Source organism: Lathyrus oleraceus, chromosome 5 (assembly GCF_024323335.1).
Source record: "Lathyrus oleraceus cultivar Zhongwan6 chromosome 5, CAAS_Psat_ZW6_1.0, whole genome shotgun sequence".
In the NCBI taxonomy this organism is placed as follows: domain Eukaryota; kingdom Viridiplantae; phylum Streptophyta; class Magnoliopsida; order Fabales; family Fabaceae; genus Lathyrus; species Lathyrus oleraceus.
Window position 1 is genome coordinate 605,698,786 of NC_066583.1, and position 23,555 is coordinate 605,722,340.

General features: G+C 33.4%; 1 protein-coding gene and 1 non-coding gene across 2 annotated transcripts; both read right to left on the reverse strand.

The window, feature by feature from the left end:
- Positions 1 to 5,662: 5,662 nt before the first annotated feature.
- On the reverse strand, positions 5,663 to 7,399 carry LOC127086950 (ras-related protein Rab11B). Its single transcript, XM_051027765.1, has 2 exons — positions 6,992 to 7,399; positions 5,663 to 6,302 (listed from the first exon to the last, which is right to left on the reverse strand). Exons 1-2 carry the CDS (start codon positions 7,204 to 7,206, stop codon positions 5,870 to 5,872), a joined length of 648 nt encoding a protein of 215 aa, XP_050883722.1. The 5' UTR covers positions 7,207 to 7,399; the 3' UTR covers positions 5,663 to 5,869.
- Positions 7,400 to 20,292: 12,893 nt separating this feature from the next.
- Positions 20,293 to 20,365, reverse strand: TRNAR-CCU (transfer RNA arginine (anticodon CCU)). Its single transcript has one exon. It is a non-coding gene; the product is annotated as a tRNA-Arg (tRNA).
- Between the last annotated feature and the right edge of the window lie 3,190 nt (positions 20,366 to 23,555).

Consider the following 23,555-nt stretch of genomic DNA (forward strand, 5'->3'; position numbering starts at 1 on the left):
TTACGTATAGGGAACTGAGTCCACAACCCAAAAATGAAAATCACTTATTAGTAGTTTAGTACAATTAGTCTTATAAGCAACAACTAACCATATGTTGTCCAATGTCTTTCTCTAATACTACCCAATGACTTTCTATTTAGAGCATCCCCTAAAACTGAGAACTTACTCACTTTCTTCTCTACCACAAAACTAGTGACATGGACAAACAACCACTAAACCCTAGTGATCAACTTCAAACTTATCAAGATGAAATAATGTTGAATATTACAACTCAATTTGACAAACCTTCTATGCCAAGTTACTAAAACATAAAGGTGCACATAACAATGTTGAATTACAACTCAACTAGACAAACCTTCTATGTCAAGTTACTGAAACATAGAGGTATACATAAAAATAACAAGGACTCTTGTAAACCCTAACACTCTAAGATCTTCTATGAGAGTGTTTTCTTTTAATGTATCTTTAATTTCGTCCAGAATTAATGCAGATTCTGTTGGATATTTGATTTGTTCCCTAAATATCTCCAACAAGATATGATTTATTTTAATTTTAATTCAAAATTAAATCTTCATTTAAATCCAAATTAATCTTTATCCAGATGTCAAACAAATCACCTAATCATATTGTTAAATTAATAACAATAAAATCTTTAACAAATCTTATGCAGAACATACTCCAAAACATAGCAGTATGGTGCATGTTGCACAAGGTTAAGATATCGTAACAAGTTGGAGCATCACGCCCATCATGTGTCCTTTCTGTAGCTTCATACATCTTTAGCAAGATAGACTAATCTTGAACACTTTGACACTTCTCCAAGTTGTTGTTTTGCTAAAATGTAGTCAATCCAAAGGGTCAATCCAAAAGGAACAACAAGGTGACTCCTAAAGAAATCGAGACTTCTGCTAGAGCAGTCAAAGGATAATGGACTTAAAGCCTAGTGATGAGACTCCGTATAAAAAGTAAGGCTGATGGCCAAGCCAGATGTAAAAGAGTGCACACAGATCCTAAAAATATGCATGATAAGTATTTTTCAAGACTTTACAAAAATCAAATAAGTTTATCCCTTGTTTAACATAAAACGTCCAATATGAATAATATTATACTTTCAGCCGATACACCATATATTATCTTTGTGAAACATGATCCTATGAGACAAAAATATGCTAAAACACAACTGGTGCACCCTCCTCTTACGAGATATCCACTCCAAGAGCTTAGGCGATGGAATCTATGAGATGTCTACCTCAAACCATGATAAAAACCTAGGGGCAAGGACGAGAACTCCACCTTTGCTCGAGGATGGTTCTCAGTGACGTTGAAGACTTACGCCAATTCTCATCGATTGGGACGGGTAATGACAAAGCTCATTAATTACGCCAGCTCTCATCGATTGTGATAAATTATGACAAAGCTTAGTGATCACGCTATCTCCCATCATCTGGGACGGGTAACAACAAATCCGAGAAATTACGACAATTCCCAATAAATGGGAGGGGTAATGGCAAGTTCTAAAGATCAAGTTGGTTCCCTCCCAAGGAAGAAATTAAGGCAAAATGCTAGAGATGGCATGAGACCTTTATCCAAGAAATAGATAAGTCGAAGCATAATAAGGCTACCCACCTATCCTGATCCCAGTGGGGAGGGGTATGATAGTAAAAAAATCACAAACTTACTCAAATCTAGGAGACGAAGTTGAGACTAATCCCACCAATACAGTGAAAAGGCTACAGAGAAAGTTAAACAGAGACAATAAACTTATAGGTACCGAACATAACAAGGTAAATAAATATTGTACGGGAAACAGAAAAGAGATGAAAGAAAAGGTTTTTCAAGGCGGAACCTGTTTTCCCCTTATACTCATCCCAATGCTGAAATACTTTTACGAAAGCCTAAGCCACCAGATGGAGTTGAAAGGGGGAAATACGTAAGTGTTCAAGCATCTCTATCTTGAAAATGGCCAAAGGCAATCATACTCCCAATTTATGAAAGATGCAGTCGTAAAAAGGTATATAACACCCTTCGAACAAGTTGTATATCCTTTTGTTGGTAGGAATGGGGAGAGCGACCAGTTTGAGGATGAACCTACCTCAACATTGGTACACTCAACAATGGTCGTTCGACAATAGATAGAAATTGTTCCCAAAAATTCAGGATCTACCCAGATACTGGTCTCTGTCAGTCAACTCCAACAAACTTTCAGATCGAACCATGTTTATTCCTTTGTCATAAAAATGGTCCTTTAGTCAAGATCAATAAGGAAGTTCTGAAAAGAGGCATAAACCCTGGTATGACTATAAGCGTAATCTCTCTTGTTTACCACCCTGGGTGACTGAATGAAGCACTAGTCTCGCACTTCGTCTCCCTATATATAGAAATACCCATGTTAAAATAAGTAGAAGCAGGATATACGTCACGATCAATGGTTACCCTCACAACAAGATCATCAGTATCATTCAAAGATTCCAAACCCGGCTCAGAACTACCGTTGGGCACATTCTGGGCATGGATAGGTGGATCCATCCCATAGAGAATGTCTATGAGATATGGATTCTCAAATTCAATCAATGATAAAGACTCATCATTGTCAAGTTCGGGTGTCATGTTTACAAGTTCATTCCTTAAGTTGGCCATTATGGAATATGAAGGGAAGTAGACAAACAACTTAAGGAAGACAGACAAGCTTGAGAAAGACAAAGACACAAGGAAGTAGGATATTCCTTAAGGTATATATTAAGCGGTTAAAAATCACCAGATCTTGTAAATGGAAGACAAATTCAGAGGACAGTACAAATTTTGAATGACAAACAAAGCGAAAAGAATATTTTAAGATTAGTTCGTCTCTTTATAGCATAACAGATAGCAACCAATGGTCCAGATTAGATGAAAATGAAGAGACAAAAAGCGACGTATATATCATACATTGGGAATACAACCACATTTGAGTTGACCCAAATATTTTACAGAAGAGCATTGTGCCCTAGTCTGCGAGCCTGAGGTCACGTGCCTGAAAAACGGCGAAACGTCTCAATGGTGGGAAATAAACTTAATGCATTTGTTCCCCCACTTCTTCTGCAACTGCCTCACGAATTTCTCATTTCTCCTTATGATCAGCTTTAATGATGAGATGTCGGTCTCAACCTTAAAAGGTTCCCCGATTGATAAAACACTCGGCAAGCCTTGGAGGAAAATATTCTGGACCGAACAAAGGCCCAATGTAGGTGAGACCCAAGTGCTAAACCTAATAAGGCGAAGCCCATTAAAATTTCCCATTATGTATAACTGGCATATGTAAGACATAAGGTACACAAACTTTTTTTCATACTTCCACCTTACTAATTTTAGACTTTATAAGTAATTTGAACATTAAAGTGTTAACCTTGTAGTCCTCCCCACCCATTTGTTATCGTGTCAGAGATCCATGTCATCGTAGCAAAAGTTCATCATCAAACCGATTACAATTTTGGTTTCAGTTCGGAGAACCATTTTATTTTATCATATAGGTAGATTATTTATTTAATAGGCAACCAACATTTTACCAAATATTGATTAACCCATTAACATTTCAATTTAACAATGACATTCATCGTCACTTCCTGAAGCACACCATCAACAATAATTTAGTCAACATTAACTTTATTTTACTTTTTCAATTTTAAAAAGGTATTCTATTTATTTCAAATCTATAATAGAGTTTACAATATAGAAAAGATGAGAAAGTTCTGAAATCAAAAGAGCTAACTATATAAGATTTGTGTTGTACAAAGAGATAAAAACAAACCCAAAAGACTAAAAAAATTTTAAAAAATAAAATTTTCAATTCCAAAACAAACCTAGAAAATAGAAATCTCAATCCCAAGACAAAATCAAAAGTAAGAATCTTTAAAAGGATAAAATGATAATAAAAATTGAAAAGAAAACTAAGAAATTTCCAAAAACAAAACATTAGTAAACAAAACACTAACAATAACAACAAAAATCTCAGAAAAAAAATACACTTTAAAATCCAGAAGAAATACTTGATAAAAAATTTGATAGAGTAATAAAATCAAATATTTCCAAAACAAAATCTATCAAATATTTTTTATGAGACCCTAACTTATACTATGACATCACGAAGAAAAAAACAACTTTTCTTAAATTTTTAAACTCATCACTCACCGGCTATCAATGGGAGTAGGAATTGCATTTGAGAAAGTTAGGGTTTTAAAAATAGAAGTTCCTCTGATTGGCTAAAATTCTTTAAGGAATTTATGTCATATAAAAAATTATAGAAGAGGAAGAATCATAGAAAAAAAAATCTCAAGAATATTACTAGTTAGAGGATAACAAAGAAGGAGAAGGGTGGAAATAAAGAAGCATAAAGAAGAAGAGAGAAATGAATTGATCTTTTATTTAAAAATTAGAATTGTCTTAAATATTATTATTATTATTATTATTATTATTATTATTATTATTATTATTATTATTACTATTATTACTATTATTATTATTATTATTATTATTATTATTATTATTATTACTATTATTATTATTACTATTATTATTATTATTATTATTATTATTATTATTATTATTATTATGATGATGTAACTAAATGAGTTGTTATTCATTTACACATATCTCACTTTGTACCACGAATTTTAAGTTAATATTTTGACATGAATGTATAATATCAAGGTATGAAAATACAGAGGTTAAGATGATCAAGCTATAGTTTTGATATATTAATCGTTTCGACAGAGGTGATAAATCTGACCTACCTATCAGGGGCGGTGAGTTTGACTTGCCTATCAAGTGTTTTAGGACTTAACATGTACTTGAACCCAAAGATTAGATGAATTAGAGGCGTTTTCGATATGGGACCACAAGATTCGCCATAAGATTCGGCATAAAAACTCTTCGACGGTTAAAGAATTTGAAGACAATTTCGACAATGGTTACAGTTTAAGGCAGTTCAAGAACCAAAGACACGTGGAAACACATTAAAAAGCAAAACTCAAGGTAGCAACATACATGTTGAATTCCGGAGAAGTGACCATTGTCGACAGTTACTTATGTACTTAGTATACAAGTAGATTTTGTTTTCTGAAATAAGGATCACATTTTTATTCTACTCTCTTTAGAGTTCACACATCTAAATTACTAAGATAAAGAATTTGTACATCCGAGTTATAAGATAAAGAATTTGTGAGAAAGGTAAGAATTTGTGTCCCACTTTTAATTTAAGCATTTTACTCTATAACTTTTACTATCTCTCCTCATTTACTTTATCCCTTCAAACAAATCTTATTTTTATTTATTGGAATTTCTATCCAATTGCTCTAAATTTGAATGTTAAACTTTCAAAAAATTACACTATCATATTTTTTGACCAAAAATAAGAAAGAAATCAAAACTGTTTAAAAATAAAATGAGAGAATTGATTACCCGAATCGCCTAAAAGATCAAAACTATAATTTAGCCAAATACTATGTAAAAACACTCAAAAAAAAAGGTTTTATCATGTTTCTCACTAATATTGACATCACAATTAAACAGCAAAAACTTTTTTCGTTTAGTGGAATCACCATATCCATAGCTAACACTAATCAAATCTAAACATTGATGATTAAAAAATTCAGACCATTGCAAAAAGACAGATGAAGGTAGAGAGAAATTTGAAGAACAACAACAATCGGCTCTTAGCAAATCATGTATCTCAGTAAACAAAAACGCATCATAAAGCAATGACTTTCTCACAACAAATAAGAAAAATGTTCAATGGCAAAATATAAAAAGGTATCAATCAAATACCAAAACATTTAATATGGATCCAAAATAATGATAATTTTACTCTGTAACTAAGATCTTCTTTCAATTCAAACTATGCTGTACTGCAGCATGTACTCTTCTTAACCTCTGAGACATCATCTCTACCAATATTGATAGTCTCTCCCTTAGGCACTGATGCAGACCCGTTCTCTTTCTCAAGAGCCCTCTTACTCACAACATTGTATATCTGAGTGAGCACTTCCACAAACGCGCTGTCCACATTCATCGACTCGAGTGCAGAAGTTTCCATGAAATATATGTTTTCTTTCTCAGCAAATGCGGTGGCTTCTTCTGTGGACACGGCACACAGGTGTCGAAGATCTGTTTTGTTTCCTACAAGCATGATTACAACGTAGGCATCAGTGTGATCTCGAAGCTCCTTCAACCATCTCTCCACGTTTTCAAATGTCACGTGCCTTGTTGAATCGTACACAAGCAATGCACCAACGGCTCCACGGTAGTAAGCACTTGTGATTGCACGATATCTGCGATACATAAAAAAGAATAAGACTGCAAGATTCACGGATGGGATGAGTTATAATGATTTATCTAGGAATCTAAGATTCATTATCATGTAAGTATCACATTGTAGTTGAACAAACTCTTAGTTGAACTCTCATTTTGGAGGAAAAAGTAAGACATCTTAATAACTAACAAATTGCAAACTTTGAAGGAAAAAACTCAACGGATATGGAAGCAATAAACAATGGTTAGGCTTGTAACATGAGGATTTCCCCCACACATTCACATCCCACCATTGCATATAGCCACGATTCATAAAGTATCACTTATCATTCATAAACCCAATTCATTCCCTAGTCTCTACTCAACAACAAACTCTCAGATATCTCTGATGCACCAAAACCTCTAAAAATTGTCTCTCGCGGTCAAATTTATTCAATTTTTTCAAATCATCATGGTTGAGTGACCTGTCAAGATCCTGTTCGGTATAGGTGCTTCATAGCAGAATACCCAGTTTATAATCAGTGACTTAAACATCAAGATCATAAGTAAAAACCACAAAAAAAATAAAATACTTGCAGCATTTTGGCTCCATTCAATTAAATTAAATTCATGAATAACAAAACAATCAAACCCATTAAAAATCACCAACAACTAAACCCTAGATCATGAAGTAAGCATAAAAAAAACGAAGAGAAAAGGGATGAATGACCTTTCTTGTCCAGCAGTATCCCAAATCTGAGCCTTAACAAGTTTATCAAGAATCCGAACACTTCTGGTCGCAAATTCAACACCAATAGTAGATTTGGATTCCAAGTTGAATTCATTTCTGGTGAATCTAGAGAGTAGATTGGACTTACCAACACCAGAATCACCGATCAAAACCAACTTGAACAAGTAATCGTATTCTTCATCTGCGGCACCCATTGATTAGATCGAATCGAAAATTGAATGGAATGGAAAAGGGTTGAAATTAAGTAGAGTAATAAGTTTAATGGTTCAAAAATGGTAATTTGGGAAATTAGAGAGAGAAACGTGTAGAGTGCGTGTACGAGGAAGGAAGGAAGGAAACGTAGGCGACTGTTACTGAAAACAATTCACGCCTCAATCAAATGAATCTTCTTTTTTCTTTTTCTTTTTTTCTTTTCAATTTTATAATAAGATTAATAACGGCTATTTTTCAACTAGTCCTAAAGCCATTTACGGTCAATTTTAAAATTTAAATAAGTTTTACCTTAATATCTTTTCTATATATATATTTAAGAGATTAAAGTAAGGAGGTCAATTTCACCCATTCCAATGAATATCAATAAAAAATACTTATAATAGGATAAAAATTCTAAAAAATGGATACCAACATATACTCTAATAATTATTGGAAAATAAGCCAACATAGTCGTCAGTATAACCATCTTAATTAATACTCACTCCGTCTTTTATATATATATATATATATATATATATATATATATATATATATATATATATATATATATATATATATATATATATATATATATATATATATATATATATATATATATATTAATTTTTAAAAATATATTAATATTAAATTATGAGATTAATTACTATACATTGTCAGTGTAAAAAGTTTTACACCGTCGATTCATCACCATCATCCGTTTGTATTACTTTATAGATTTTTAAAATAAATGTCAAACTTCTTTTAATATCCGACGTCTATGATTAATTGATGGTGTAAAATTCTTTTACACTGTCAGTGTATTTCAATTAAACTCTTAAATTATTACATATTTAATTTAAATGTTTATTTATTTCATAATTAAACTATTAAATATTTTTAAAAATTTAATATGATATGATATTCTATATTAAATGTATTTATTTTTATTTATATATATATATATATATAAAACGGGTATATGTGTTAACATTCGTATCTAAGTAGGTATGGACTTAAATATTAGTACTCGGATCCACTCATTATTACATCATTATTCTTTTTTTTTTATTACTATATTTTTTAATCTATAAGAAAGTGACCTCGTAATTTAGAATATAAAGAGTAATTAATTTTTATTTTAATAATAAAATAAGTTATTATGTTATTAGAAAAATAAAATAATATTAAAAATCTTAAATTGAATTACTAGAATTTATAATGATTTATATTGTTTTTAAAAATATATTTTAAAATTTTATATAATTAACTAATTATAATTTATACCAATAAAATTTTGTAGTAGAAGGGGGTCCAATAAAATTAGCTAAAATATATAGAAGGATGAATATATTTATCTTCTCAAATTCCATATAGTAGGACAATCACTCATGGAATAATATAGTGTGGCTCTGATGATCAATATGTTGAACCTTCTATACTTTAGTGATGTCTGCAATTCGATTGTCTTATACTATATATTTTTATATTTATAAATTATAATTAATTAATTCTATAAATCTTTAAGAAAAACATATAATAAAAAAACCTGAAAATAAAATAAACTATTACATATTCCTAGTAATTTTATTTTATATTTTTTAATAAATAAAATAATTTAAATTATTATAAATAAAAATAATTATAAGTAATAGAAAATAAAAAATAATATACAATTAATTTATATAGATATGACACTGGCGAGTCATCAAATAGAGAAATTTTTATCCAAATAAACTAGTTTTTCAAAAAAAAGTCCAAAATAATCCAGTTTTTTAAAAAAAAAACTACCCCATTTTAAAGAGGAGGCGCCAGATAAATTGGTGTCTGCTCTTAAACTTAGAGAGGAGGCGCCAATTGGTTTGGCTAGTCCACCTTGTGTTGTCAATTCAATTGGCGCCTATGTGTTAAGTTTTAAAGGAGACGTCAATTGGTCTGACACATGTGTGTTTCATAATTGTTTTTAAAAAATATGTACATGATAGCTAAAGTCGAAATCGGACCAATTCATATTAATATAAATATTCATTTACACAAAAAAGACTAATGTCGATGATCGGGATCACCTAACCGACCTCCGGTCCCACATCCCCTAGTTACCCGAACTCATGGCCCTAACCCACGTTGATGATTCATCCTAGGTGTTTTAGTATCTGATGACCCAGGAATATCACCACCAACTGTAGGAGATTTTCGGAGATAGTCAGACAAATCAGCGTAGTCTTGTGTATGCATCGAAGGGGTACCGTCATAGCTGAGTTCATGACCCATGCCAAAGTAGTTGGATTGTGTTTGAGTTGTTATAGGGTGACCGGGACGTTTGAAGGGAGACATTGATGTGAATGATGCGTCGAGGAAAGGTTGAAATGATTATTGTGGTGTTTGGTAGAGATATGGTTGTTGAAGGTTTTGGTTTTGAGATGCTTGGGCTTCTTGGCTATGGTAGGAGGAGGGACGACTGGTGTTAAATGATCGTTAAGTGTTTTGGCTAAGGCGACTATGATAGGGTGATGTGTTGGATGCATGGCGATGTTGAATGTCTTGATGATGATCTAGTTGGTGGTGGTGGTACAAGGTATACTCTTGGTATTGTGGTTGGGTGTTTGGCATGTTGGGTTGTATGTTTATGTGTTTATGGATCAGAAATTTTGATGGATAGGGGGTTGTGAGTAGCTGGTCTGACAATGTTGTTGGGGTTACATGTTGCCTCATGTGGGGCGTATAGGTACATATCCTCGGCGATGAACTCAAATCCAACCGATTTGTACCAAGTCATGGTCTTGGCGGTGCTTTCATTTGCGACACTCAAATCTAGCGAAACTTTGCCATGGGTTAAAACATGGTCTTGGTTTTTATATATCACTATCTTTTTGTTACAACAAGTTTAACAACAAAGATCACTATCTTTTTGTTACAATAAGGTTAACAACAAACATCACTACAACATAAGCAAACTTAAAACATAACATTTCTAACTGATTACAACAATCAAACTGATGCCATCTCGTCCAAACATCATTTCCCTATCATCCTTATCAGTTTTTACTTGCACCCAACCAAATATATTATCTAGTCTCTCAATACTTCTAATTTTTTACCCTTATGGTATTTTTCCATCTAACCAACAAACTAGCTCCCTCTTCAGTTGATCCAAACTACAGATGTTCCAGAAGAGCACCAACATCGGAGGTTTGTCTCTCGAATAAATCACTTTTCCATAGCGACGACGAACACCAAACATGTTTGCAATATGATGAAATGAGATATGGAAAAATGAATCACACAACACATCTATTTATAATCAAAAAAATTCACATTACACTAAGGCGTCAGACCAATTGACGTCTCCTCTTCAAAATTACACATGGGCGTCAATTGGATTGAAAGCACCATATGATGTAGCCAATCCAATTGACATTCCCACTTAAAATTTAAGGGTATACGCCAACTGATCTAGCACTTACGCCTTACCTATTTATTTTATTTTGAAACTGGGATAGTTTGAGATTTTTTTTGAAAAAATGGGATATTTGGGTAAAAAATTCTCAAATATTATGACATTATGATTTAACCTCAAATTAAAAGAGATATTAAAATATTCACACAAAAAACAAAATTGAAAAATCTAAAACCAAAATTTTAAAATAGAAGAAATACAACTTTTTTTAAAAATGAGAATAAAAAAATAAAAAAATGTTAAACTAAACTTTAAATTTAATTTGTATGGTCGGTTGGTGTAATAAAATTTAGTACATTAAATAGCGACTAAGTAACGAAGAATTATGAAAATGATTATGAATAAGGTCGTTTTAAATAATATGATATGGTTATTATGACGGATGATTGCATATGTAAAATATTCAACTAATAAAAACTAATTAATGTATTACATAGAGATAAGATAAAATTAGATAAAATAAAATAAAAGTTTGAATAAATATGATATGCTAATTATATTGTAGATAATATAATAGTATGTGTTTAATAAACATATAAATAAAAATATGATTTTCTTATTTTATAGTTTTATTATCTACTTCATACAAACTCAATAATTATGATATAATGATATAAATATTTTAATCAATTTAAAAAATTATTATTTTAAAAATTATTAAATATATTTTTTTTGAAACAAATATGAAATAAATTTAAAATTGAATAAATAAATAAAAGATATTGAACATTTTAAAAGAAAACAAAACAAAATTAGGTAAGTTTTATAAAATTTGATTGGCACTACAATATGACCAATTTCAAATTTCAAAAAAGAAATTATGAACAAATAAATATATAATATTAGATATGTCATATAAAAAATATATATATATATATATATATATATATATATATATATATATATATATATATATATATATATATATATATATATATATATATATATATATATATATATATATATATATATATATATATATATATATATATTATCGTCAATTGACAAAACTATCATTTCAAACAAAAGTTATATTTAGTTTTTAATTTTAATTTTAATTATTAATTTTATACTTGTAATTATAATATTATTTGTAAATATTTTAATTTTGTAAATTAGTTATTTTTTAACAGTTTAATTTTTTATATTATAAATTATATTTTATAAAGATAAAAATAATTTATTCTATCGTGTTCGCCACCTAACTCAATAATAATTGAATCATAGATTAACAATTTAAAATGATCTCCCTCAAACATATTGAGTTATCTCATTCACCTTATAAATGTTATAAATTATTTTCATAAATAATTTTGAAGAATTTATAAAAATAAATTCAAAAAAATTTATAAGAAATATCATAATTATGTTGTTAACAATCTTGAAGGGGGAATGTAAGTCGAGATTAATTTTGCTCTAACCTCGATTACTCTTCCAACTTATCCTTGAGAACTTTGTAGAATGAAACAACTTGAGCTAAATCATTTGCCTCTTTATTTTTTTTAATCTGGGCACAAATCTAATTTCGGCAGAGTCAAACTTTTCTAAGAACGATCATGTTATACCAGTGTATAGTACCAAGTTTTCTTTGATATACTTGTATTCTTTAGTTAGCTATTTTAATATTAATTGTGAGTCGCCTCTGATCACTTCTCTTTTTGCCCCTAAGTCAAGTAAAATTTCAAGGCCTGCTATTAATGCTTCATATTCAGCCTTGCTGTTCGAACAATGATCCTCAATTCTAAACTTGAATTTGGTCGAGATTCCTTTGGGTGAGATTATTAAGACTCTAATCATGGTTCCCTCTCTATGACTTGACTGTCGAAGTACAAATTCCAAGATTTTAAGTCTATGTAATTCTATATTGTTTCGACAATTGCGTCATCGACTATAAAATCAACCACAATTTTCCCTTTCAATTAGGCTTAAGGCCCACTTCCCAATTCAACTATGCAAAATGGGTTTGGAAAGCATGTGCTTGATGACGTCGAAATGCGAATAAACGTAAACATCAATTAGCTTTATAAAATATTTTAATTTAGCACAAAAAAAGTAAAAGCACAAACATAGTTTTTCTATTTCACTATATCTAGTTTCTGCATCATTTAAGACCCTACTAAGATAATAAATGGCCATTTTGACGCCATTGTCGTCCTCTTGGGCCAACATGCTTCCCGTTGTTAACTCTGATGCAGAGATGTACAATTTCATTGGCTTCCTTTTGTCAGAGGTATTAGGATTGGAGGTTTTGTCAAGTAGGCATTTATCTCTTCGAATGCCTCTTTATGCTCCGACTCCCATCCGAATTCCTCTTCGCCTTTTAGATGGTGTAGTGGCGAGAACGATTGGGCTTTGCCACTAAAGCTGGAAATAAACCTTCTAAGAAAGTTGATTTTTCTTAGTAATGACTGCAACTACTTCTTGGTCGATGGAGGCCTCATTTCTAATATTGCTTTAGTCTTGTTTTGATTTATTTCAATTCCTTTTTTATGGACTACAAATCCAAGGAAGTGTCCTGCACTAATAAAAACGACACATTTTAAGGAATTCATTTTTAATCCATATTTCCTCGTCCTTTCTAAGGATTGTCGAAGATAGTCGATGTGACCATCTTTGGATGAGGATTTAAGGATAATGTCATCTATATAGACCTGCATGAAGGTTTCTATAAAGTCATAGAAAATCAAGTTCATTGCTCTTTGGTATGTCGTGCCAACATTTTTCAACCCGAAGAGCATTACCACACATTTGTAAGTCCCAAAAGCGCCTGGGCACCTAAACGCTATTTTTGGCACATCATCTTCAGCAACGAATATTTGATTATACCCAAAATAGCCATTTAGCATACTTAGGCATTCATGGTCTGTTGCTGAGTCGACAAGCATTTCTGTGACAGACATGGGGTATTCATCTTTAGGGGTAGCTTTGTTTAAATCTCTAAAATCTATGCATACTCGGAATGTTCCATTTTTTAATAACAATAACTATGTTAGCAAGCCATTCGACATAATTGGCTGTTCTGATGAATTGGCTTCTCAACATTCTTTCGATTCCTTCTTTTATCTTCGACATGATTGTCGGAGCAAACCTCCTTGGTGACTACTTCACGGGGGTTTCTCTCCCAACTGAATGGGTAACTTTAACTCTACCAGTTCTCGATTAGGGCATGGCTTTTCATCGTAGTCCCATGCGAAGCAATCTTTGTAGTCTTTTAGCAATTATATCACCTGGTTTTTTAGGCTTGGATCTATCTTGGCACTTATATAAGTAGGACTCTTAATTGATTTATCCCCTAAGTCGACTTATTCTAAATGATCCCGAGCTTAGGTTTTTACAGTCGAAGTCATTAGGTCTTTTTCAAAGGCCAAAGGCTCATCATCATATATGCAGTCGAGCCTTTGGTGTAGCGTGTGATCAACAACTTTAACCAAATTGGCTTCACCAGCCATTTCACGGTGTAACTTAGCCTCTTGGGCCATTTTTTCTCGATTGTCGGCCACGTAAGCCGCAATCCAAGTCCACGTGTTCGACTCAATCACATTATTGGCCTTCTTGGCCATTTCAGTTTGTAACTTAACTTCTTGAGCCAATTTTGTCTGATTTTTTGCCGCATAGGCCGTAATCCTGGTCTAATCACTTGACTTAGACATAATAGGCTTTCCATCACCGTATTCTGTTTGGGTTATCTCACCTTCCTCTGATGGTTGTTCCCCCTAGATTTCTCGTTCCCACTGAGTTAGGTGAAGCCTCACTAATTGGAATACATTCTCATAGGTCATGAATCCTTGAAGCTTTGGTGGGCATGGCACAATGTTTTCTAAGTTCTTATCAAAAGTCCTTCTATTAACATGGTTCACTTCTACCATGTAGTAGCTTTGATTGGTTTCCACATTTTCGAGAATGTCGTCTTCTCTCTATATTAATATTCAGCAATAATTTATAGTTGGCTTTAGAAGGAACAACCATGAATAAGGTTGGTCGAACTGTGGTTCCGACACCCAAATCTACTTGGATTTCCCCTAGAGAATGGCCAAACTTGCCTTCATAATTGGAGAGCATCATGTTATGAGGCCTTAAGTCGATGTCAAAATTCCTTATCCTTCTTAATAGGGAGTGTGGCATCTATTTAATTGACGCGCCACTGTCGACTAGGACTTTGTTGACACCATGATTGTCAACTTTTGCTTTGATGACAATAGGTTTTAAATGACTTTTCATCCCCATATCTGGTTTTTCAAAGACGCCACTTTGCTCTTCGACACAGCCTTCATTGATCATATAATAACAAATTAGCTTGTGTTCAGCTAGATTTTCTGTAGAATATTCCTCTTTTGCGTTATATACTTTGGTCACCACGTCGTACTCGGCGGTAAACACTGACACCAAGTTGCATAGGACATCAAAATTGCCCTCTGGCCCTGAGAGATTATCGTCTATCATTTTCCAATCTCCATCATTTCCATCTTCCTTGTTAGTTACTAAAGGTAGGTGCATCCTCTCTTTCACTGTCCTTTTTTCCATATCGACTTTAGTTTTGATAGGTGATGGTTGGGGAAAGAGTATTTCTTTAATAGGCCTTTTGGCCATCTTGTTGCCTAGTTCTTTTTTTTTGGTTTCTATTAGAATCCGACATTTCTCGAAATACCTTCTTTTGGCTTTGATAACTTTGACACTGCGTTCGAGTCATGGGGTTCTTCCCCCATGTAATTTGGACTGCAAGCATGTTTCTTGGTGGCCTAAGGGTTATTTAGGTGTATTCAACTTGTGCTTAGTGTCAACACCTCTCCATTTTTTGGTTGGTGTTTCTTTCATTGTGGAGGTGTACCCACTCCCCAACTGGAACCTTCAACGGAGGCGCGTATGTCTTATTTGGAACTTCTTTGTAGCCTCTGGCCATATTCTATGTCTTATAGGGGACACCTCTTTTGTTTAAAGAATAATTTGGCATCGGCTGGGACTGTTTTCCCCCCTTAGAAGATTAGGGCTTAGTTTTCTAAAGGCCTTCACTAGCCTTTTTGTCAAACACAACACTGCACTTGGGGCACATCATAACCTCTGAGCCTTTCAATTTGTATCTATTGAGGAAATCTATGAGTTCCTCCTAAGCAATGAGGTCAATCGCCTTGACTTTCTCAGCATATTCTGACTCATACACTTCCATTGTCACGTCGGGGCTCTCAGTAACCTCGACCATCAAACATTCGAGTGGTTCAACATAGTTTGCGCCCTTAATTTCAAGAGGGTCAGAGTTCACCTGCATTGGGGATTTAGCCTTATCAACAAACTCCAGTCTTCCCTCATTCAATGTTCCTTGCACCAAATCCCTAAAAAGGACACAATAGGAAGTCTTATGACCCGAAAAATTATGAAACTTGCAAAATCCTATTTTCTTTTGTTGCTCTAAAGACGGAGTCTTTAGTCCCTCAAGGACTATGATTTGGCCATCAGTAACTAGGAGGTTAAAATTTGTTGTCGCACTTAGTTATGTCAGAAGTTTAAGTTTTGGCGGGAAAAAAAATCATTTTTAGGTTCCACTGGATTCTTCCCGTCGGATGGTTTCAATAATTTACAAACATAGGGAGTTCATGGCTTAAGTTCCGCCATGTTTACGTCATTCTCTTTGACCTCCTCATATCCTATGTCATATTCCTGGTCTCTCTAATCCATCTTTATAAATGTAACCTTTTCTTTTTTATGTAATTTGTTCGACCTGATCTTCTCGGCTTTTAAGCGTTCGACTTGTCAAACCATATCTCCTAACTGAGTCATATCTCTCAGATATTGGGTATCTAGTTTCTTTCTAATGGAGTAATCTAGACCCCCAGCGACCATTTCGACCAATTCATGTTCATGCACTTGGACAAAGCACCTTGCCTTCAATAGCCTGAACCTATTTACATAGTCATCAATTGACTCAAGCGCTCTGCGCCTTACACTAGCCAATTCTTTGAGGCGAATCTTTGTCTGCCTCATATAAAATAGTTCATCGAACACTCTCTCCGATTGATTCCAATTATGTATGGAGTGAGGAGGGAGTATTGTGAACCCTGTAAAGGCGTTTTTTGTTAGGGAACTTGGGAAAAACTCATTTTCAAATTCTCATTATTTGCTATATCGTTTGCTTCAGTTTGGTATCGAGAAATATGTTCTACAATTGATTCACTTGTGTCTCGTGCAAACTTGGTGAATTTAGGGACTTTCCAGCCCCTATGGAGTTCAACTTGCAACACATATTCAGATAAAGGAGACATAAAATTTGGCTTATGCAGTCCTACACTAAGGCCATTTTAGGTTAGGATATTTTCGACCATGTTGTCATACCCTAATTTTCAACCCTAAGATGTCACCATCATTTGTACCATTTGCATGACATCTAGCATTTTTTCACTACTAACCTATTGAAAATACAAAAAGATTTTTTACTTTGTTTGTCTTAAGCTAAGGTTTTGCACCAAGAGCTTTCCAAGATTGACCAATCAAGACTTGACATGAGATTTAAAATTTCAAACTCCTCATTCTTACCAAGTAATCAAGTGACTTCCATCAATAAGAATCGATTTCAAGATCATCCCATCTCAAGTTCATCAAGCCACAATTCATCTGACACTCAAAATTAGGGTTTTGGTCAAAGTCAGCTTGATGTCGGCTCTTTGACCAAAGCATGATTCTATGGCTTGAGGCATGATCCAAGGTATTAAAATGTGTACTCATAACCCACTCATACAATTCATGTGGCTCAAGAGGTTAGGTTCATAAGCAGATGAAAGTTTGAACACAAATGGTGAAAAAGTCAACAAATGCTTAAAGTCAAAGTTTGACTAATAAATTTTTTGGTCAACTATCGACTTTTCAAGTCAAGTATTATGAAAATATGATCATTGAAGTCATTTGATCAAGTTTAGTCAAGAAAATCAAGGTTACTTGCAAAAAGGGCAAAGATGGAGAATTTGAAATTTTTACTAAGTCCCTAAAAAAACATGTCCAAGTACCCAACTTTCCAAGGCCATAACTTATGATCCAAGCCACCATTTTCTTTGCTCCAACAATCAGATTAAATACCTTGCTTCATACTTCAACTTTTTCCTAGGTGATAAAACCTCAAAAAATTCACTAATAAGGAGATATGGGGTCATGAAGTGGATGATTCATTTGTTTGTCAAGTGGTAAAACACTTAGTGAAATTTTCAGCATGCTGACCTAGTCAAGTAACCAACTTTATGTCAGTTTTTCACCCAGATCCCAACTGATTCAAGACAAGTGATCAACATGAAAGTTGTATATCATGATTCCATCTTTCCAAAATGTCCAAGATCAATAAATTCCCATGCTCGAGCTAAGATAATTGAATTTGGGTAGACAACCTCATGGAATGGTTCATAAGTCAAATTCTAAGCCAAAGTACACTACAAATCCAAACAAATCCACAAGTACATGTACTTCTTGCTTCTAAATCTCACTCTAATCAGAAGATCACACACACTTTTGAGCCATTATTCAAGCAACCAAGCCATTACACAATGAATCATTACATTTTTGGCATAAAGGTTACACTTCCATTTGTGTAAAGTGGCTTTAACCCAACATTAAGTACCATTGAGCTCCCAAATGGATTTGGCTCTGATACATACCAACTCTAAAAATCAAGTCCACTCCTACACTTCATACAAAGCTCAATAAAACACTCCAATCCCCCCATGCTTTTGCCATGCTTCCTACTTAGTGTTTTGTGCAAGAACCAACCAAGCAAGCAAACCAGTACAAGTCTTAATTATTTTATGATATTTGAGGCTTCTTGAACCCTCAAGGATCCCTATAAATAGAGGACAAAGCCTCATCTATCCACACACCAAGCTTTCTAAGAAAAACTCCATTCTTGAGAGCTTTTCAACCTTAACCTCCATTCTCTCATTTGGCTTGTGCATTCTGCAAACCAAAGGTTCCAATCATCTTCTAGGAACTCATAAGCATTAGGAGAGGCATCAAACAATAAAAAATGTTCTTTTTCTCATCTCCCCAATCAAATAGCAAACAATTTTAAACCAAACACATATATTTAAAAGGTTCCTGTAGAGTACTACATATGATTAGGATGCTAATACCTTCCCTTTTCATAACACACCCCCGTACCTTTAGAATTTCCCCCCCTTTTGCTTAGCTTAAGTTTAATATTCTAGCTTTGCATATACATATTGGGTTTATTTTTGAATCTTTTCCCCTTCCCTATGATAAATTAAAGTTCGGTGGTGATATTTTGATTCATGAGTTAAGTCTAATCAATAGCTTGGTCTCCAATTCTTCACCGCGACACATGTGGGCTAAATTATTTTGCCCATCTGTTGTTGTTTCCCTTTATTAATAGGGGTAACCCTATTGTTAGGTGTTTCTATTAGTCTGGCTTGCACTATTTAAAGAATTGGTTATGCCAAGGCCTGAGGAGCACCGAAAAAATAGGCTATTCGATCCATTTGATTGGCAAATAATTGGTAACTATAGTTGGTGTTTCAAATTAGAGGATTGAACACTGTATCGATATGCTAAGTAAACATGTTAACCATCTCGTGGTTACTTTCACTCATTTCTTGTCTTATGGACAACATGAAATTTGTTGTTATAGTAGACATTTGGAGGGGGAAATCTAATCCTTCTCGGTTGTGTCATTCGACCAGGGTTGCTAATAGCAGACCCTAAAGCCACATATGGATTCAAATGAGGTCTTATCGTTGCATTATTATTTGCATACGTTGACGTGATACTCTATGATCTTGCCATCATCGCATTTGGCATACTGTAAGAGAAATCCCTAGAAATTTGTGGTATCATAAAACCTGGCACATACGAAGGCCTAGGATCTCCTATAGCAACGTGATTCTCATATACGTCGCAAATGAACCAACGTGGACCTGAGATGATTGATGTATGACTTGATTGTCTAGATAAGATGATATGCACGGTAAGTACTATAAGATGCTCAAGTCACTGACTATCCAAGGCAAAAAGAAATATTTTAGATTTAAATAATGTATTGGTGTATTTCATGTTTACCTCCTCTTTTATAGGCCAATTATAGAGTTTTACAGGCCTACCTAAAACATTTTACAGTAAGATAGTTGTCTAATAGAAAATTTGTGAGTGTTTTATTTGTTCCGTAAACTAACAACTTTGCTTAAATGAGTCACCTTGATTAGATGTTTCTTTTTGGAAGAACCTGAACCTGGTATGTTTGGTATGTTACTGTTTCTCCAAAATCCCCTTCTCTATAATTATTTTTTTTGTATATGTTGATTTTGTGATCTCGACCTAACCGTCTCAAAGATTATGGATCAAATCAAATATATTTTTTATTATGGATCCACATAAGCCGTTGTAAACACATTTGTCAGTCCAAACAAAAACAAAATAAAAATTAAGTAGATGATAATTTTTTTGTAAATTACTTAATTATTTTATTTTTTTAAAATAAATTGATTATTAGAAGCGTAGTCAAATTCAACCTTTCTTAATAACAATCACTCCTTACATGATAGAATGTTCAACTTGTGTGTATTTTAACAGCCAAAAAACAAACTATTTTTCCATTAACCAAAAAATAAAATAAAAAGTCAGAAAATAAGAATTTAGCAAAAAACTTAAAAATCGCGCCAGGTAGGGGTCAAACCTACGACTTTCTGCTTAGGAAACAGACGCTCTATCCACTGAGCTACAGGCGCTGCTTGTAAATTTTCTATATAGGTAACCATTTCTTTTTTATGGAATTTGTTCGACATGATCTTCTCGGCTTTTAAGCATTCGACTTGTCGACCCCTATATCCTAACTGAGCCATATCTCTTAGATATTGGGTCTCTAGTTTCTTTCTAATGGAGTAATCTAAACCCCCATCGGTCATTTCGACTAATTCATGTTCAGGAACTTGGGCAAAAAACCTTGCCTTCAACAGCCTGAACCTATTTACATAGTCATCAATTGACTCAAGCGCTTTGCGCCTTACACTAGCCAATTCTTTGAGGTGAATCTTTGATTGCCCCATATAAAATAGTTCATCAAACACTCTCTTAGATTGATTCCAATTATGTATGGTGTGAGGAAGGAATGTTGTGAACCATGTAAAGGCTTTTTTTGTTAAGGAATTTGGGAAAAAGTCATTTTCAAATTCTCATTATTTGCTATATCGCATGCTTTAGTTTGGTATCAAGCAATATGTTCGACAGTTGATTCACTTGTATCTCGTGCAAACTTGGTGAGTTTAGGGACTTTCTAGCCTCTAGGGAGTTCAGCTTGCAACACATATTCAGACAAAGGAGACACGAATTTTGGCTTATGCAGTCATACACTAAGGCAATTTTGGGCTAGGATGTTTTCGACCATGTGGGCTAAATTATTTTGCCCATAGGTTGTTGTTGCCCTTTGTTAATAGGGGAAACCCTATTGTTAGGTGTTTCTATTACTCTAACTTGTACAATTTGAAGAATTGGTTGTGCCAAAGCCTGAGGAGCACCGAATATTTTTGGCTATTCGACCCATTTGAATAATTGGTATTTGGTTAGTGTTTTGAATTAGATGATTGAACACTGTATCGATCTGCTGAGTACACATGTTAACCATCTCGTGGTTACTTTCATTCATTTGTTGTCTTATGGACAACATGAAATTTGTTGTTAGAGCAGACATATTTTGAGGGGAAAATCCAATCCTTCTCGGTTGTGTTATTCGACCAGGGTTGCTAATAGTAGACCCTGACGCCACATATGGATTCAAAGGAGATCTTATCGTTGCATTATTATCTACATACGTGTGGCGTGTTACTCCATAATCTTGCCATCATCGCAGTTGGCATACTATAAGGGAAATCCCTAGAAATCGGTGGTATTGTAAAACCTAGCACATACGAAGGCCTATGATCTTCTATAGCAGAGGTGTGACCCTGAGAGTAGTTGGAATGCTTGTTGCCGTAGGAGATGAAACCAACACTCCTGGTAATGATGTTGCACTCGCTATTGGGGTAAGGATATGTTCATTGGTTCCTGTGGGATTTGAACTCCCTGTTGCTCCAACTGTCAATCCAACATATTTTTTTGTGATTTTGGTAAACAATCATTTAGTTTTAAATTTATTGCTTGAAGGACCAAATAGTAAATCCAATGGCATGTTGTGCGAAATTTATGAGAAAAAAAGTGTGCATTAATGTTGTCAAGTGTTTGATCTTGACTAATTTGAAAAAAGATTAAATTCGAAAGTAAAGGTAACAGGAATTTCGACTAAGTCAAAATGATAACTTGAATGAAAATAAGACATGTAAATGTAGATAACATGAAAATACTTTATTTGCATAAGTAAAAATTGGTAGGCAAATACATTTTCTCCAGAGACTCATTCCTCGCTTGCATATGGGTACTTTGAGTTTTTATTGAAGTTTATAATGTTTTTGCCACCCTGAATCCTTACCTTAGAATTCCTATTTAAAGTATTGTGAAACTAACAGTCTTTAACGTTCAACTATCTTCCATTCGACACGTCACATATGTATGATTCGCTTGCCTTTGGTCTCCACGTGTCTTTAGCGCCCTGGATAAGACCAAAAAACATTTATTTTGTTTGATTTTGAATTTATTTTAGTCGAATCTCCTTTCATCTGTCGAATTTGTTAACAACCAACTTTTAGAAAATTTTCTAAGTACCATACTAAATCCTTAGTATGTCGAACATTGATGTTTTATCCCAAACGGTCTTTGGTCGAAAGACATGAAATCTTACATTACGCTTGTGCATAAATTTCAGCTAATTCCCTTGTCGAGTTAGTACATTGAATTTTCTTGGCTAACAACGGTATGGATGTAGGCCAACTTAATGTACATTGTTGTGTACATGATATGACACGATCTCTCTTGGTCTAAGACACCCATTGGACGCCATGTTTTGATGTCTCTATTCTGATGAGGATGGGTACGTGGTGGTTTAGAACGACGTTGATCAACTTGTCATCATAGAATGACGATGAAGATCTCTAGCAAGCCAACGGTTTCTTAATAAGTTGACCTTTGCGATGATCTTTTCTAAAGAGGTTGCAACAACTCCTACTATCATTGTTGGATTTTCCCCCCTTAAAGTGTACGATAAGACGTGCTTCTACCGATGCATATCATCTTAGTGTGAGGTGAAGAAAAGAGAATTTCATTTAAAGTGATTCTCATATACGTTGCAAATGAACCGACGTGGACCTGAGATGATTGATGTATGACTTAATTGTCTAGATAAGATGATATACAATGTAAGTACTATGAAATGCTCAAATCACTCACGATCCAAGACAGAAAGAAATATTTTAGATTTAAATAATATATTGGTGTATTTCATGTTTACCTCATCTTTTATAGGCCAATTATAGAGTTTTATAGGCCTACCTAAAATCTTTTATAGTAAGATAATTGTCTAATATAAAGTATGTGAGTGTTTTATGTGTTACGTAAACTAACAACTTTACTTAAACGAGTCACTTTGATTAGGTGTTTCTTTTTGGAACATCTTGGTATGTTACTATTTCTCCAAAATCCTTTATCTTGAATCTTTATATTTTTTTTTGTATATGTTGATTTTGTGATCTCGACCTAACAGTCTCAAAGATTATCTCAAAGATCATGAATCAAATCAAATATTTTTCTTATTCTAGACCCACGTTTTTATTGAGCCGTTGTAAACACATTTGTTGTTCCAAACAAAAACAAAATAAAAATTAAATAGATGATAACCTTTTTTGTAAATTACTTAATTATTTGTTTTTTAAAAAATAAATTAATTATCGGAAGCGTAGTCAAATTCAACATTTCTTAATGATTCATTTTTTGGGTGTTATTTTAATTCATATTTTACGTAAGTAAAATTTTATTGCAAGTTTTTTTTATAAA

Excerpts from the sequence above, each read along its gene's own strand:
- LOC127086950 (XM_051027765.1), bottom strand. The coding sequence starts at position 7,206 with ATGGGTGCCGCAGATGAAGAATACGATTACTTGTTCAAGTTGGTTTTG. Across the intron at positions 6,303-6,991 it reads GATACTGCTGGACAAGAAAG|ATATCGTGCAATCACAAGTG; the intron begins GTCATTCATCCC and ends TATGTATCGCAG.